The 18,255-nt window shown below is 40.5% G+C and overlaps 1 protein-coding gene and 1 long non-coding RNA gene across 2 annotated transcripts; one reads left to right on the top strand and one right to left on the bottom strand.

The window, feature by feature from the left end:
• The first annotated feature begins 1,870 nt into the window (after positions 1-1,870).
• LOC120550111 lies at positions 1,871-5,213 on the top strand. Its single transcript, XR_005637593.1, has 3 exons — positions 1,871-1,967; positions 2,127-2,168; positions 5,105-5,213. It is a non-coding gene; the product is annotated as an uncharacterized LOC120550111 (long non-coding RNA).
• LOC120550095 lies at positions 4,826-11,641 on the bottom strand. The gene is made up of 3 exons (XM_039787137.1): positions 11,479-11,641; positions 9,259-9,727; positions 4,826-5,383 (listed from the first exon to the last, which is right to left on the bottom strand). The coding sequence occupies exons 1-3, from the start codon at positions 11,534-11,536 to the stop codon at positions 5,038-5,040; spliced, it is 873 nt and encodes a 290-aa protein (XP_039643071.1). The 5' UTR covers positions 11,537-11,641; the 3' UTR covers positions 4,826-5,037.
• Positions 11,642-18,255: the final 6,614 nt, after the last annotated feature.

The following is an 18,255-nucleotide window of genomic DNA, read 5'->3' as shown; positions in this document are numbered from 1 at the left end:
CACCCATGTCACGTGACTACGGCTAAATGAAGCATCGGAGTGTTCCACAAGTGTTTCGACAGGTGGCATGGTCCGCCGAATCAGAGTTTGATTGACAGGGTCTGGAACAGACCACACAATCTCTTGGGTTTTTGTGAGAGGAGTTTGATTTTGAGATAGCGGATTTTTTGGTGATATACATAGGCGGAGTTTGACATTCGAGCCAGGGGGGGCAAAAAAAAAAAAATAAAAAACTCATTGTAGCAACTGAGACCTGGGGAACACAGCACGCGATCACATATGGACAAAACAAACATGCTAAATAAACATGTTTATTTTTTTAAGCAGATTTGAATTTACATTGTAACAATTTAAAACCTCGAGCTCAATTTAGTTAAAAAAAAGAAGTCCATAACACATAATTCTTGAGCGACAGATGCAAAAAATCCACAACAATCTCTGTCCCCACAGGGCAGGCACAGACACAGCCGCTCTGCTGCTGCGCAGGCTGCACGCTTCTCTGTTCACAACGCTGTCTGTTCTGCTTAACGTGAAAAAGCTTAACGTGGTTTAATGTACCTCAACAACGATCACCAAATTTATCATGGCCATATCTTGAAATGAACACTTATGCCTGTCAAAAGAACTTGACAGGCTATGGCGAGGAAAAAGCTTGTACCTAAACAATGATCACCAAATTTCGCTTATATTGCTCCTCATAACCACTGAAAACTGTCAAAACATCTAACCAGAAATGTGGTGATGATCGATCGTTGTTTAAGTATATTAAACCACGTTAAGCTTTTTCATGTTAGGACTTATAAAGCCCATGAGAACCGTTGGGAGTCAACCAACAGCTGCTCCGCTGCCCTGCTGAAAAGGTGAAGAAGAAACGCTAAATGTCAGATAACGTCCATAATAATTGGACTTTGGGTTCTATTTTTTGACAGTTTTCCGTGGTTATGAGGAGCAATATTAGAGATAAATTTGGTAATCATTGGTCATTGTTTACGTACATTAAACCTGACCTGCGCGAAAGAGAAAAAAAACGTATGCGTCATTGTACCCAGCACTTCTGGAAATGTACCTCCGAATGCGTCTCTGTCCCTAGCACATTTCAAACCAAACTGACGCCCGTGGGCACGGCTGTGTTGGAGCACAATAGACAGACGGTGGCAGAATGCCCCGACACTTAAATTCAACTAACATGTAGGTTAACAGTGAACAATCACTGTTGGACCTCCAGTCTGTTGAGATGCCTCTCCAAACGCAGAAACCAAGCGCAATCGCACCATAAAACGTTAAGACACGTTAAGAAAAAAGATCCGTATTTTGCCGTAATCCAATGACATGAAAACAAGTCATCCACAGCGATCAGTAGATCCACAAACAGAGTCACGGTGTATCCAGCAAGGCCTATACGCGCGTCACATTCACCAGTCAGCTCCAAACAGGTGAACGAGGTGAACTTCGCCGTTTAAACAAAGTGAAATAAAACGTATCAAAGTCCAAATCTACACAAAACGCGCATTCAATTAGTAAGCTGACAGCAAATTTATATACATGGCATTTAGGCAACTTTTATTGTAACGTTGGCACGGTAAGATGTCCCGACTAGTGCAACAAATTATTGTTTTTTGCGTCCTGCATATGCGTCGACAATGGTCTCAGGTGAGAGGCAGAGCCCTGAAAAAATATTTTTACTAAAGCAGTATATGAAATCAGATGTATTATCTATCCCCATTTAGTTGTTTTGTGTTTTTAAAGTATTTATAAAATATCTGGTTATGTCAGAAGTAATTATTCCACTCATTTTTGAAACAATGCAATTACCCGTTTCAGCTACCAGGGGGCGGCAGTGCTTTTTTTTTTATTGTGAAATCTCCAAAAGATTTTGGACAGATTTGGAGTCTAACTTTTTTTTGAACCCACCAACTTTATCTACTCCTTAAACCTTACAGATATCATCTGTTTCTACGATAATTCAGGTAATGGTGCTCTCGAGTATCTAATAAATGTTGTTATTCTGTATGCAAAATTCTACATTCACAAGCAGAAATGTTCTAACTCCTCTCCTACTTTTGTACCTTTTCTCATAGAATTTAAATCTCTACTGCTATATTTAACAGTGAGTTCATTTCATTCAGGTGTGAGGATGGTGGGTCAGGAAAGACAGGGGAAGGCAACAGGTAGGTCTAACATTAGGTGGAGGTGTAGGGGGAGCCACTTGATACCAACACATTCATTTCCTAATATTAATATGGAAACACTAATATAGAAATATATTACATAATGTTTGTTTGACAATATGTCTTAGTGGAGAAGAACACAGGCAAGGAGTGAATGAGCCAGACATGAGGTGGGCGATGACATCACTAGAGATGAGACCAGTGATGACATCACGTAGAGATGAGACCAGTGATGACATCAGGTAGAGATGAGACCAGTGATGACATCAGGTAGAGATGAGACCAGTGATGACATCAGGTAGAGATGAGACCAGTGATGACATCAGGTAGAGATGAGACCAGTGATGACATCAGGTAGAGATGAGACCAGGTAGAGATGAGACCAGTGATGACATCAGGTAGAGATGAGACCAGTGATGACATCAGGTAGAGATGAGACCAGTGATGACATCAGGTAGAGATGAGACCAGTGATGACATCAGGTAGAGATGAGACCAGTGATGACATCAGGTAGAGATGAGACCAGGTAGAGATGAGACCAGTGATGACATCAGGTAGAGATGAGACCAGTGATGACATCAGGTAGAGATGAGACCAGTGATGACATCAGGTAGAGATGAGACCAGTGATGACATCAGGTAGAGATGAGACCAGTGATGACATCAGGTAGAGATGAGACCAGGTAGAGATGAGACCAGTGATGACATCATGAAGAGATGAGACCAGTGATGACATCAGGTAGTCCAGTATGGTTTTTGGGGAAAAGAGAGTGCAGACAGAGATGGAAACTATAACAATTAGCCTAGATGTCTGACAGTGGGGATGCAAATTTAAACATCTGCAACGCATATGCTTGAATGCCCATACATGATGATGTCCAGCACACTTATATATATATATATATTTTTTTTTTTTTGGGTGGGGCGCGCCAAAATTGTTGCTGCATACCCCTCTGACACTGGGTAGTTGGGTAGTTGGGCCCCTGCTCCTTGTACACAAACAATGTTCCCAATGCTCGAGTTCAAGTGCAGCTTGTGTCGTCAGTCCCCTTTTTAAACGAACGTTGGACTCGTGTACATTCACGAAAAGACCCTAGGTTGTTTTGCTGGGTTGACTTTTCGTGCTTCCTTACTGTAAAGTTATTTGTAGCATAATAAATATTAACATCATAAATATTTATTTTAACGTTAATTTACTTTTTAGCTACCGTTTCAACCTGAAATCAATACCTACAGGCCATCATAGCTTTTTACTGTGGACAAAAAATAAGAAATCTGAACTAAGAACTTTTTTTCTCATCTAAGGAAGTCAATGTTATTGCACTTCCATGGCAAGAATAGCATGCATGTCAGCATCTTTTATTAAAGTGAATTAGTGTAAATCTATCTCACGCATAAATCTTACCTCAACACTAACTTAGGGTAATTTTAAGCATCATAAACATAGCAATGCATGGCAAACATTGCATTTTACCAATATTTTTGAGAGGACCCCCCCCCCCCAACAAAAAATAAAATAAAAAGCTAATGCAAATGAATATAATTTGTGTCATGCTGGAAACATTTTAGCCAAGAATGACTGCTGACAGTTATGTATTTGTGTTAACAGGAGGATCTGGTGGCCCTGTTTGGCAAGCAACACTTTTCCTCCTTCCGGGGGCAGATAATGGTTTTCTGCCCCCCACAAAAGAACTTGAGGAACGTGGAACTTGGATTAGGTAAATGTGAGATTGAAGCACATAAGACTTGAGTGTTATTTACTTTGACACCTTATCTAACCTTCTTGCAAAGGAAGCTATGGAATGAGCTGCTTTGAGTTTTATGTTGGCTTGAGCCTGTCTGGTCCCATTTGTTATAAACATTTGACTATGTTAAAATACATTTAGCATTTGTTTTAAAGAAATATTATAGAGCAGTTCACTCTTTGATGCATTTTCACAAGTTTCCATGTAGCCATTTTATCCTTCAAATCCTTCAAATATAAACTTAGATCCCCACAGGGGAAATTCACGTGTTGCAGTAGCACAGAGACAATGTAGAATAATGTTCTTACTATTTGCAGATGAATATAATAAGAATGTAAAAGGTTTCCATAAGAGACCAAGTGTGTTTTGGTGTATGCTTATTTAGCTTAAGCCATAACTATAAGATAGTTAGGGTCACAGTGGCCTCCAGCAAAGTACATTGAGTAATAATAACAAATGAGGACGAGACATAATGCAGTGGCCCCCACCCTGGTGGGTGTTGTGTGAAGATAGCAGTCCCGGTGAGGAAGAAGAAGAAGAGGGGGCCCAAGAAAGAAAGTATAAGAAATGAGGGGAAGAATAGATCGGGGCTCAAAAGGTCTGACAGTCTAGAGATATGTGGACCGGCTCTGGCTTTTTGTCTGCTGCTAGGGAAACGTAGTCTCTGCGTGCCTCGTGATCCCACAGATCTGTGTATTGAAACTCTGATGCTTGGCTGAGTAAACGAATGCATTTGACTTTATCTTATCGTTACATTACATTACATTACATGTCATTTAGCTGACGCTTTTATCCAAAGCGACTTACAATTAAGTGCTTTCAACTGTGAAGGTTCAAACTCCAGACAACAAGTAGTAAGTGCAAGTACATTAGCTTTAAATAAGCAAAGATACAAAGAGACAAATGAGATGTGTCTTATTTGGCTCTTGCTTAGGATCTATGTAATTCCAATTTAACGAATGCGCGGGGGTATATAGGTCTTTTATTTGGAGTCAGGCACATTGAGAGGAGGAAATCCCTAACAACATAAAAAAGTCACTTTTGAATAGAGTTGCTTATATTTAGATACAAAAAAGACAAAAATATGAAGAAAAAAACCCAGCAACAGACAAAGTGATCAACAAATCAGTTAATTTCCTGCAGCTCGATGCAAGCTGCATACGTTTTTGCCCTCTTGCGGTCTCCTCTCCAGGTGAAGAATCCCACTATGAGCACCATGACGGGCAGAGCCACACAGAGCACGATGCGGCTGATGGGCAGCTCGACGGGACAGTCTATGGTGGGTGAAGAAGGAATCAGATTCTGGGCGGTGGGAGGATCTTGGAACAAAAAGGTGGAAGTGAAGTACAGAAACTCAGCCGCGCGGTTTTCTCCGGTGTTCACCTGACACCTCCACTTCCTGTTGTTGTCGTCCCTCCGGAGTTTAATGACCAGCGTGATGTTGCAGCGAGTGAGGATAATCTGCTCGGACCTGCGCAGAGGAGAAAAAACTGTTAAAAAAAACACATCGGTGAGCCACACTGTTGCACTGGCTGACATGTTCCTTCATCACCATGAACACACACACACACACACACACACACACTAGTTAATTTTGACTCAATCCCACACACCGTCCAGTGGTTCCCAAACCTTTTCACATCAAGGACCCTTAAATTGACACAAACTAGACCACGGACCCCCAAGATTTCGGCCCATTGCCCCCCGATAGGATATTTGCTTTTAGATGTTTTATTACAGGAAGTGTATGAAAGTGTATTTGACCAAAACAGTCATACATTCAGTCATTGTGTTGCAGATGGAATTATAGTGAAAATAAATGACTCCCCTTTATGCTGGGGACCCCCATGGAACCCCCTCAAGGACCCCTGGGGGTCCCCGGACCCCGCTTTGGGCACCACTGCACTAGAGCACCGAATTAATCCAATGCTGAAATTAGTCCCAAAGAAATGCACATTTCCTCCTGTTTGTTTGATTTAAAAAAAAAAAAATCATCCACCAAAAAAGTATATATTTGCAAGTTATTTTAAAGAACCAATGTGCTCTGGGCTGAGAAACTACAAAAACAACTCATCGTTAGTTTTAGAAATTTCGTGGGATTTGTTGACAATAAGAAAAAAAAAAAAAAAAGAAAAAAAAAAAGAAAAGGAGAAAAAAGATTTTGTCGGCTTTTTATTACTTAGCTAACTTTTCAGCTGTTTGTTTAACACAGATAGGGTGTTAATTACTTTTTAAACAAGTACAAAATCAAAATATCTGGGGCCAATAAGTTATCATATCTTTAATATTGTTGATTTATGAAAGGAAAAGAAATCCCCTGTGCCAATACAGTTAAACATGGAACCGTAATAAAATCAATTACTATACAAATGTGTGGGTGGTGGTACTTTAATCCATGAGGTTTTTTTAGTTTTATTGTTAAAACTAAAACATTTTGGTTAACAAAACGTACTTTTCCTCAGAAAAATAACTATTACACAACGCAGGTCCCAGTGAGTATTAAAGAGGCCCTATTAAGCTTTTTTTTTTTTTTTTTCCTGTCTTTTATTGTTATATTGTTTTGACGTACAGTACTATTTTTCAAATACCAAAAGAAAACATTTCCACATTGCTATTTAAAATTCTCTCCGATAGATTATCTCAACTGATTGAGAAAGCCAGCCCAGTTTTTCAGGCGATGTGCTGCCGCAATGGTGCGCCTAGCAACGAACAGCTAATTTGTATTTGTGCAATCAGGGTAGAGTAGTACTGGACTTTTCGGAAGGCTGGAACCAAAAGCTCGACAGAGTGTTTCAGGCAGAATATAGCTGCAGTCAATGTGGCGGGGCTTAACATAGGGACGCTAGAGTTGCGACGGTTCCGCCTGAATTCCCTGCTACTTGAAAACAAAGAAGATGGCTGCTGCTGCTGCTGGCTAACAGCGGTCTTTGGAATCGGCCTTGGTTGCGACTCTGGAAGACTTGGAGTTCAACTTTTCTTTGAGAAAAGAACAAAGAACGGCACTGAAGTCATTCTTAAAAAAGGAAGATGTGTTCGGAGTTTTGCTGACCGGATACGGCAAAAGTTTACTCTATCAAGTAGCGTTGCTCTGGTTGGTTGTAGCGCTATCCTATTCCGTGCAGAAGGAATTTTGAAAGACAACCGTTTATCCCGCCCCTCGGATTGAGCCCAGCCAACGGTGAGTTCCCAGACCCAACATCTGGATGTGGGTCTGGCTTGCCAGGCTAGCAGCAGTGGGCAGTATGAGAAACATCATGTTTTTTTTTAACATCAAAGCATGTAAACCTATTCTAGTAGACCCTAACAGTACAACTATGATGCTGAAAAGGAGTATAATAGTATGGAGGAAATATTTATTTATAATTCAAATTGAAAGTCCAAAGAGAAAACAAAGCAAGATGAAATTAAAAATATCATTTTTTTTTTTTAATTTTCCATTTGGCTTTGGCTTTTGAATTTAATATTTGGCTTTTGGATTTCAATTTATCATTGGCTTTTAATTTTCATTTAATATTTGGCTTTTAAATTTCAATTTAACATTGACTTTTAATTTTCATTTAATATTTGGCTTTTGAATTTCCATTTAACATTGCCTTTTCATTTGGACTTGACACATGTCAATGTAAATGAGGAGGCCTGAAACAAAAGGGGTGCAGAGGCACCTTATGAGCACCAGGGGGAGCTGACTGTTGGGGAGCATCTGTCTGCAGCTTCACAACCAGGCTGGCTTGGCCTCTTATTTCACCTGATAGAAACTGATGATGTAGGCTAAACACAAACAACATTTCATGCAACAACAGTGAAGTTTTCATGTAGTTACTATAATTGGGCCCGTGTTAGTGAGTCCTAGATTAGGACTGGATTTAAATCTGATTCTGGTTCCCAACTTCGCCCCAGGTGTGTCTGTTTAAAACACAGACGGAGACAACTTCTCTCTTTTGATGTTTTATTTAATTAAGCAACAGTAGAAACATGGGTGTGGGTAGCTCTGCTACGTGTGTTTGTGTGTGGTCAGATCTCGAGGACGGACACAATCTCAACCGGATCGTCATCGTCCGAACTGCGACCTCTCTTTCTTTCTCTCACTTTTTTCTCCGGGTGGTGCGCGCGGTGTGAGGTGCGTGTCCGCGCTATTCTCCAACATGTACTCACAACAATCACTCCTGATTGACGGCCTTTTGTACAGCCCGTGTACTTTTTCAGACTTCCAGCTAACAGCGGTGTCTGTGAGCATCACTGGCTGGCCAGCAGGGAGGCGATCCCGGCCGCCACCAGCTGGCTGTCCCGTCAGACTGAAGCTTCTGACAAGATCGGAGAAAATGTGCAGTTGGCCATCAACATTTGTAAAACTGCCCATATTCAAACTCTACACAGTTAATTTATCGCATAAAAAAGTCTCAGAAGTGAATTTACTGGTGAAAAAGCAGATGGAAATTATAAAAAAAAAATATCGATTCTATAATCTAGATCGGGAGTTTGCCGTATTAGCAACAGCAAACAACTGGAGACTTTTTATAATTTGCATCTGCTTTTTTACCACTAAATTCACTTCTGAGACTTTTTTATGCGATACATTATCTGTGTAGAGTGTTTTCAACTGACAAACCTAGGGCGAAGTTGGAAACCAGAATCAGATTTAAATCCAGTCCTAATCTAGTCCTCACTAACACGGGCCCAATTATAGTAACTACATGAAAACTTCACTGTTGTTGCATGAAATGTTGTTTGTGTTTAGCCTACATCATCAGTTTCTATCAGGTGAAATAAGAGGCCATCAAGCCTGAAGCTGCAGACAGATGCTCCCCAGCAGTAAGCTCCCCCTGCTGTTCATAAGGTGCCTCTGCACCCCTTTCGTTTCAGACCCTCCCACCAGCCTTTGGGCCACACCTCCTCATTTACATTGACATGTGTCAAGTCCAAATTAAAATCCAATGTTAAATGGAAATTCAAAAGCCAAATATTAAATGAAAATTAAAAGCCAATGTTAAATTGAAATTCAAAGCCAAATATTAAATGAAAATAAAAAGCCAATGTTAAATGGAAATTCAAAAGCCAAATATTAAATGAAAATTAAAATCCAATGTTAAATTGAAATTCAAAAGCCAAATATTAAATGAAAATTAAAAGCCAATGTTAAATTGAAATTCAAAAGCCAAATATTAAATTCAAAAGCCAAAGCCAAATGGAAAAAAAAAAAAATAATAATAATATTTTTAATTTAATCTCGCTTTGTTTTCTCTTTGGACTTTCAATTTCTCTTTGGACTTTCAATTTGAATTATGAATAAATATTTCCTCCATATAATAGGGGCTCTATGACAGAAGAAAAGGACAGAAAGCTGAAAACCTGGTGTCTTTGGGCAGCGTGGTACCGTCCTCAGCCACCCAGCTGAGGTTGAACCCGCTGGAGTATGACTTGCAGCTCCCAACGTCATAGTAGGTGAAGAGGATGCAGCTCAGGGTGAGGTTTCCTCCAGGCTGCAGGTCGGTGAAGGTGGAGACGGAGGTGATGGTGAGGAGAGACAGGTAAACGTCAGCGATGTTTTTTCCGTGCTGCAGGCAGTGGTAGGAGCCGGCGTCTTCCACGATGAGGCCGCGGAGGCTGATCGAGCAGTTGGGTTCGATGGACATGCGGCTGGCCTTGTCCGAGCCCGCGCTCACCTGCCCCCCGCTGACCTCCTCGGTGTAGCGGCCGCCCTTGTAGAAGGTCCAGCTGATCCCAGAGCAGTCTGAGGAAAGCTGGTTGACACACGGCAGCAGAGCAACGCCTCCCAGTCTGCTGTACACAAACACTGCGTCCTTTACGCACCGCACACCTGAAATCACAAAAGTCACACAAATGATGGCTACCTGTATGCAAACTCATTTTTATAAATTAAATAAATCCCTTTATTAGATTTTTTTTTTTGCGTAATTTTTGTCGATTTCTTTGATGTGTTTTTCCGGGTTTTTTTCGACATTTTTTGTGGTTTTTCTCAAAAAATCGAAGCATTTTTTTAAACGCTTTTGTCGCGTTTTCAAGGTTTTTGTTGCCTTTTTACAACATACATCCATGCATCCAAATTATTTTTGGGCAACTTGGTTGAAAGAAACCCATATTTTGGATATAAACAACTTTGAAAAGGGGTAAAATTTGACCCTAGGACAACAAAAGGGTTAAAGACTTCTTTGACTGCAACCCAGACCCCAAAACTGGGCTCAAATATCAGGGACAGACCATGACGAATCCAGCAGTTGAAATAACAATTCTGTTCCCTCAAGTACCGTCCTCAAATACAATGTTGAGGTACTTCATGCTGCTTTATACTTCTAGTACATTTCAGCTGAAAATATTGCAGGCATACATTTTACTCCGCTGCAGTTACAGTGCCTGACAGCAATATGTTTTACATAAAAAAATAAAAAAAACGATAACATTTTGAATTAAAATGCATCGTTAAAGATTTAAAAAAGATTTTTTGGCTTGCAGCTATCCTCACAAAAAAAAGAAGCTCTTGGGACCTCTTACTGTATGTTTCAGATGAGTTGTTAGCAGTTCCACCAGGTCAAGTTATCCAATCATTTATAAAAAATCAAAGATTAGAGAAATATCAGATTTGTATAGTACAGTTTTTTCTTCTTCTCTCTCCCATTAAAGTGATGGTTCGGAGTAATTTCACCCTAGGGTCCTTTGCACCATGACCTCGAGCAAAACAACCCCCCTGAAGATTTTTTCAGCTGGGTCGAACATTGGGAGAGTTAGCGTTATCAGCTGAATAGCTTAGCGCAGGCGCTAATGGATCCAAGAGTGTATCTTGTACATTACCCCACTAATAATGCCCGAAATGATACCAAACTTCTACAGTAGTACAAATAGGTTATGTACTCATAAAACGATGGATTGGAAAGTTTTTAAGTACACCAGAAGTTTATGTAAATAACACCTGCCTGCTGGCTTCTGCTCTCTGCTGCTACTGGCAGTAAGACGAGTGCTTAGGGACCGTCTACAAATTACCACACCGAAAAGAGATACAACCAAAATATTTATTAATTTTACTTATTTTTTAAAAGTAAGTGCTGTAGTACAACTAGCAGGAGACAAGTTATAATTGAGGTAAGTTTGGAGACATTACCTTATTTAATCATTAAATCAATAAATATTTTAACTCGCCCAATGTTCGACCCAGGTGGAAAAAAGCTTCTGGACGGGTTGTTTGGCTCGAGATCGTGGTGCAAAGGACCCTAGGGTGAAATTACTCCGAACCAACACTTTAATCGACGAACCCTGAGATTTGAGAGATATCTTCTGGTGCTTAAATTGGGAACCTCTGGACTAAATGACCTAACTTAATCATATAAAGCAGCAGCTCCTGCTTACTTTGATGCATCAGTATCAGTCTAATAATTTCATATGCAGCCACAGGGGTCATTTTTTCTGCAGAAACCAGGACCAGACAATATAATATATACATAGTAAAAGAGTATTTTTTTAGGTGATGTATTGGTAATTTTACTTATGTAAAGCAGCAGAGTACTTCTTCCATCACTGGACAAATTAAAACCCTACACAGATCAAACTAAAGCGTACCTGGGAGAAGCAGACTGGCGAGCAGCAGAACTCTCATCAGGTTTTTTCTGCCCGTCATGTCGGAGGTGTCAGCGCTTCAGCAAGCTCTGTGCGTCTCTCTGCTGCTGGTGCTGCTGCTGACTTTCTAGAAGACTTCAGTCTTCATTTCCTGTGTTACACTGAACTGAACAGGACACACGCTGGTTCACCTCAGGAGTGTTTTCTGTCTCCCCTCCTTAATATTCGTTCACACAAACATCTGTCAAAGTGACTATCAGAGCAGAAGCATTCTAACGTTTTGCAGATGATTCTGTGCTAAGCTGAGGAAAAGTTAAGGGCAGTAACAGTTGACCACAGGAGCGACTCTAGAATCAGAGATTTTGGGGTGCCTGGCACCCTTTTAACATCTTTTTTTCTTTTCTTTAAACGTTACTGCTGTGTGAACCGTGCATTTTAACAGTGTTTTGGACCATCATGATAGGGGGGAAACACTGAATTATGTAACTAGAAAGACACTTACAATTCTGATTGATTACTTTAATGCTGAGCCACAGGGCCATTAAAAGGTGAGGGGGTATTACAAATGAAATTGGATATTTATTAATGGAAGGGCAGACATTTCCAAAATGCAGTATCAATAACTTTGGAAAATTAGACATTGATGCGATTTTGACTGCTTGCTGACAAGCACTATTTTCTAAAAAAATGGCTTAGAATTTTTTTCTGAATGATCTAGGCATCTTCATTCTGTGTTTACATCCATGGCCACACCCCCACCCTCCACCTTGCCCCCTTCTCTCCTCCTCAATAGCTACAGACACAGAAATGGCACATCCTAAGGAAAGCTCATTGTGGGATTAATTAATAGTGGCTGTAATTCTGCACCAAGGCTGAATTTCGGGAAAGAGACTTCAGATACAGTATTAGGGGACCACTAAGGTCTATATAAAAGAGACTTCAGATACAGTATTAGGGGACCACTAAGGTCTATATAAAAGAGACTTCAGATACAGTATTAGGGGACCACTAAGGCCTATATAAAAGAGACTTCAGATACAGTATTAGGGGACCACTAAGGTCTATATAAAAGAGACTTCAGATACAGTATTAGGGGACCACTAAGGTCTATATAAAAGCATCCAAAGAGCACCATGTCATGAACCATTAAATGTGTCTAAAACCATTTGCAACTGTATGACCTCTACTATAGGCTGGCCCTCAGGAAGTCCCATGTAATGAATTTTACCAACTCTTAGTTTGTTTTCATCTGGATTTGCTTAATCACTGAATCTCCTGTCATGTCAGACACTCTCAGACCATACCAGATTGCCTTGTGGGTTACTGATTTTCCCTCCAGCGTTACTTTATTACTCAGCGTTACTTCATGTGATCGGCGTTCAGCTGTCTTTTTGTGTCTTCATTGAATTGATCTCACATTTGTAGTTTGTCCCTGTGATTCTGTGATTTAGAACCACTGGTCTAGATTGTTGTATAAAGTGATTGTGTTTTTTTTTTAATGATGAACGTGTTTGTATACCTGGCTGGTGGGATAGCCTTCATCCTTACTGTCATGAGGGACACTAATAGGGGACATCAATAAAATGCTGTTTGAGTGACGCAAAAATAGGACTATTCATTCGCAAATGATCTAATCAACACACAGCTGCCACTTTCTTTCTGTTTTTAAACGTGAAGGCTCCTTCTCGTCGACAAAATAATCGGAACATTTAGCAGCTTGTTCCAGAGCTTTCAACAGCATCTCGTGGTTAAGAAGGCAGACGCAGCTCATCATTAAATGCAGTTGAAAAAAAGTAGGTAAGTGGGTTAGGATTCTTTTGTTGTTACTATGGCTTCCTTCATAACTATGTGAAAAGTAATGGACTTCTGCAACTCTGTTTTACATTATAGTGCAAAACCTGCAACCATAAATTACAACAAATAAAATAAAAAACTAAAAACATTAAATGCAAACTGTTTATCTGTTATTTCCTTTGAAAGGAATGTCTGACATTTTTGACCCAGTGTTTTGATTCCTTGTGGTGTATACGGTCTGTCTTCTATGCTGCTGTAACAACATGTTGTCATTTCAACAAAACTTTGGGGAACTGAAAACAGATTTTAAGACATTTTTGCTAAAATTAATAATAGACAAACAGACTCGGTACCAGACAAGAACAAATGTTAAATGCCGTTGTAAAAAACCCTCTGACATCTTGTGAATAATTAGTGGTTTTGACACTGGATGTTATAACTTCAATTGTGTGTTCAATACATAATATTTTAAATAAATGGGTGGGAGGCCCCAACCATGAACTGCAACTTCCCCGGTTCGATTCGGTGAGGGGCTTTTGTTGCACGTCATGCTGCATCTCTCTTTTTCATCATTTCCTGTCATGTCTGAACTGCCGACTGTAATAACAAACTTTTTTAAACTGCCTAACCATATGAAAAACAATACCCCAATGTCAAATTGAGTAAATTAAAACTCAAACTGATTGTAACTAATCAGTGTCACTTTTCTTGTAATGTGACCCAAGGTGTGAAATGCAACAGTGTGCAACCTTCCTACGCCCGGCTGGGGTGGGGTGGTGTGGTGTTAAGTGCAAGCGTGATTGTGACACAATTGTGGTCAAACTACTGTAGGTGGCATGTCCATGTTCATTTCTCTGAACAAAGGAAGGAAACTCACTTCGGCCTAATTTTTTTGCTGGAGAAACTAAATTCTCTTTCAAATCTTCACAAGCTGTTTGTGTTGTTTAATATATATATTTTTTTACCACACAGTTCTGTTGAATAAAAAAAATAATAAAAAAAGCCATTAGGGTGCCTGGGTACCTCACCTGGTGGAGCGCGCGCCCACGCACGGAGGCTCGGTCCTCAACGCAGTGGCCGTGGGTTCGGTTCCGACCTGCGGCCCTTTGCTGTATGTCGTTGCCCCTCTCTGTCCCCTTTCATGTCTAAGCTGTCCTATCAAATAAAGGCCTAAATCTATAATCTTAAAAAAAAAAAGAAGCCATTCTTCAGGAGTCAGACCATTCAAATATACCGAGTGTGAAAAAGGACATGATTTGCGATCAAAAACAGGAGACTACCATGCTTGGGCTAATCACAAAGTACAGCTGACGCTGATGGAAATGTCATTAGTTTTGCAGGAACAAAGTCATAAACCAAAGTGTTGGACAAAATGTAAGTCTTGCTTTGCTAGACCCTCCTCCCACAGCGCTGCGGAGGAAGGTCTGGCTAGTCCACACAGCATTCCTGGATGGGAGAAAAACATTCTCTGGTTGACTTGCATTTCTTTAAACCAATCACAATCGTCTTGGGCGGCGCTAAGCACCGGACAGAGCCACGGTGCCTCTGCAAAACAGCCTCGGGAAGGAACTTGTTTTGGTGGAACATGTACTTTCAATAGTTGTTTTGGTCGTGCAACAGAAAACTCCGATTGGACAGATGGTCTAGCTAGCTGTCTGGATTTACCCTGCAGAGATCTGAGGAGCAGTTAACCATAGTCCTCATAAATCCACCGGAGGTTAGAACGCCAACACAAAGAAAGCGGAAGGAAATGGACATCCGGCCGAAAAGAAGGACATACGGTGGAATTTTCGGCAGCAACGGAGCAATCCTGGAAGTGGAAGGTTGAGGATATAGACCAAACCCTAAGTGTAATACGCACATCCATGCCCCTCTCAGGCTGAATTTAACTAACTTTGGTGATCCTCTGACTTTTCATCTAGCTTCATCATAATGTCAACATTTGTCTAGTCTATATCCACGAAGTTCCACTTCCAGAATTGCTCCAGTGCCACCGGAAATTCTCCGGTGGCACTTCTGGTTTCTTAGTGTTGTAATTTTAAACTCCGGTGTCTGGCAAAGCGAGACTAGGGTTGGGTTAAAATAACCGATTCTCCAATTAAATCGATCTTTATCTTTATCTTTGTTTGAGTGATCGGATATTAATTAATAAGATACCAAAATCAATATTTTAATATATGCCTTTTGACACTGAGTAACTTTTTTGGAGGTCAATTCTTAAGGTAAACATTAACCTGGTGCATCATAACAAATATTTGAGGGTTGCTTCTTGCTTGTGTACAATTTACAGCAAAGGTTCTGAGAATGTCTTTTATATCCGAGCTAAATTGGTATTGTAACTGAAATGTCCCTAACCTAATCGATATCGGCACGAAGACGTAATCAAAACCGGGACCTTGTGAATTGGAATCGGTTCGACTTGGGAAACCATTGGCGATATCCAGCCCTAGTTACATTTAATAGCAATCCATCCAATAGGTGTTGAGACATTTGGCCCAAAGCAACATGTGTTGACATGGTGGCGAGAAAGGAAAGGTCAGGGGATCACCAAAGTCAGCAGGATTCATCCTCTGGGGATCATGAATGTCTGTACAGAAATCTGTTATTGAGCTATTTCAGTCTGGACCAAAGCGGTGGACCGACCAAGATCGTCATCCAATTGCCCTGGTAGGGCTAAAAATCCTGCAACATTCAGTTTTCTCACATTAACACATTCACAAAAAAATCTACCTATCTATTAATGGATAAGATACCAGCAGGTTTTGGAAATATGTCTGAATGCTCTACATAATTAGTTTTGTGAATTCATTATATAAAACTCAACATCCATCTACTATAGATTACTCTGGTATGATGTACTGTATATATATTATTATGGGTAATATAGAGGGGGTAGTATGGAAGTTTAAGCTGTATCTATAGTAATGGATATGTGAATGAATGTTATGTATTTATTAGTGCTGTCAGTTAAACGCGTTAACATTTTGGCCTAGCAAACTTTGTAGTTTTTTTCACATGCTGTTGCAACAACTAGTAACGTTAGAAAAACTACAACACCACACCGGATCTAGCTAGACCGGAAACGGAACAACAGGCACACCGCACACACTGGTTTGGGCTTGCGAGCCGGCCAAAGAGTAGCAGGCTAACGTTACGTTTTGAGTGGATGGTGAAGGACGAGCGCGAGATGCCGAAATGGACGCTGATAAGATTCTGAATGGAAAGTTTACTTTTAAAAAAGTCGCCAAATGGTTCCATTGACAAGACCACAGTGATCTGTGTGTTTTGTCATTGTGAGCTGAGCTATCATCGCAGCACGTCCAGTCTGAAATACCACTTGATGGCCGAGCACACAGCTGATGACCAAACACACAGCTGAGGGCTGAGCACACAGCTGATGGCCAAGCACACAGCTGAGGGCCGAGCACACAGCTGATGGCCAAACATACAGCTGATGGCTGAGCACACAGCTGATGGCCAAATATACAGCTGATGGCCAAACACACAGCTGATGGCTGAGCACACAGCTGATGGCCAAACATACAGCTGATGGCCAAACACACAGCTGATGGCTGAGCACACAGCTGATGACCAAACACACAGCTGATGGCCAAACACACAGCTGATGACCAAACACACAGCTGATGACCAAACACACAGCTGATGAACGAGCACACAGCTGATGCCAATTCTCTGCTCCCTCGTCAGAGCCAGGCGACAAAAGCACAAAGCAAGCCGATCCACTTTTCCATGTTGATAAGAGCATTAAAATGAGAAAAAAAAATAATGGGACAAAAAGAAATCAAGGGACATTTAGAATAGATAAAAATGTGCGATTAATTGCCAGTTAAGTATGACAATGCAATTAATCGCGATTAAATATTTTAATCGTTTGACAGCACTAGTATTTATGTCTGATTTCATGTGGAAGTTGTTGATCGGTGCACAAACCTCACCTCCTACAACAGATGGCTTCTCAGGATGTAACACCATTTGCCTGAAGATGCTCTTGTACCCAAACACTGCCTACTTTTAAACTTCATATATTTTTGCATGTTATACAGTGTGCAGGAGTTTTCTTCGCAAATTTTGACCTGTTTGTCCCCCTCCGACGCACCAGTCTCACGCCGTAGACGTGCTAAGTATTTTTCTGTTACAGTCTATCTTGAAATTGAGAAGCAAACAGACACCTTCTAATTTTGTTTTTTTTAACATATACAGCCCAAAAGCAACAAAAAGTCCCAAGAACTTTAAATGAAGGTGGAGTCGAGCACGTTCTTGCATTTGTGATCAGACGATGAGCCGACTGTCTGCTCTCATCCAAACACTCACAGAGCAGGTAGGAGGACACTTCATGTCCTTCTGGCCTCTCTGCTACAGCGCGGTCTTTGTAGCGACTCTGTAACCACTGTTGTTTTTCACACTCCGATCACACAGGAAGTGGTCTGACATACACAGCGGCTGATAGTTACCCTGTCCTGCTCTTCGGTTAATACCGAGGCTTCCGCTCTGCTTTCTTTTGACAATGCTTGTTCAGCGTTTGCGTTTCATGACCTGTTTGTTTCTTTTAATCTGGGTTTGTGGATTGCACAATGTTGTGTGTGTGACGCAATGTGTGTTTCCCCCTCCCTGGTACAACATATGATATATAGAACTGAGGTATTTCACACCAAAACATATTTGCAAATATCATTTCGGAGAAACTGAACTTGTTCTTTTCACTGAACTGAGTTGTTATGAGAGCTATGGTTTTTGTTTTTATCAGTTTATAAAATATGATCCATTGTTCCAGAATAAACTACCAGAAGGTATATGAAGTAGTTTGAATTAGCTCCACCTTGACTGACTACAACATTAAAGTATGGCTTACAAAAATGGATACGTTTGAAACTTTAAGTATATTTTGTTGCTAATATTTCTGTAATTTGACTTCATCAAATGATTTAAATATGGTTATTTTAAACACTTCACAGCAGTAGTACAGTA

This window comes from Perca fluviatilis, chromosome 2 (genome assembly GCF_010015445.1).
Source record: "Perca fluviatilis chromosome 2, GENO_Pfluv_1.0, whole genome shotgun sequence".
NCBI classification, from domain to species: domain Eukaryota; kingdom Metazoa; phylum Chordata; class Actinopteri; order Perciformes; family Percidae; genus Perca; species Perca fluviatilis.
The sequence above is the reverse complement of the archived record's forward strand: the minus strand, read 5'-3'. Positions and strand labels throughout refer to the sequence as shown.

Excerpts from the sequence above, each read along its gene's own strand:
- LOC120550095 (XM_039787137.1), bottom strand. The coding sequence starts at position 11,536 with ATGACGGGCAGAAAAAACCTGATGAGAGTTCTGCTGCTCGCCAGTCTG. Across the intron at positions 9,728-11,478 it reads CGCCAGTCTGCTTCTCCCAG|GTGTGCGGTGCGTAAAGGAC; the intron begins GTACGCTTTAGT and ends TTGTGATTTCAG. Across the intron at positions 5,384-9,258 it reads ACGCTGCCCAAAGACACCAG|GTCCGAGCAGATTATCCTCA; the intron begins GTTTTCAGCTTT and ends TCCTCTGCGCAG.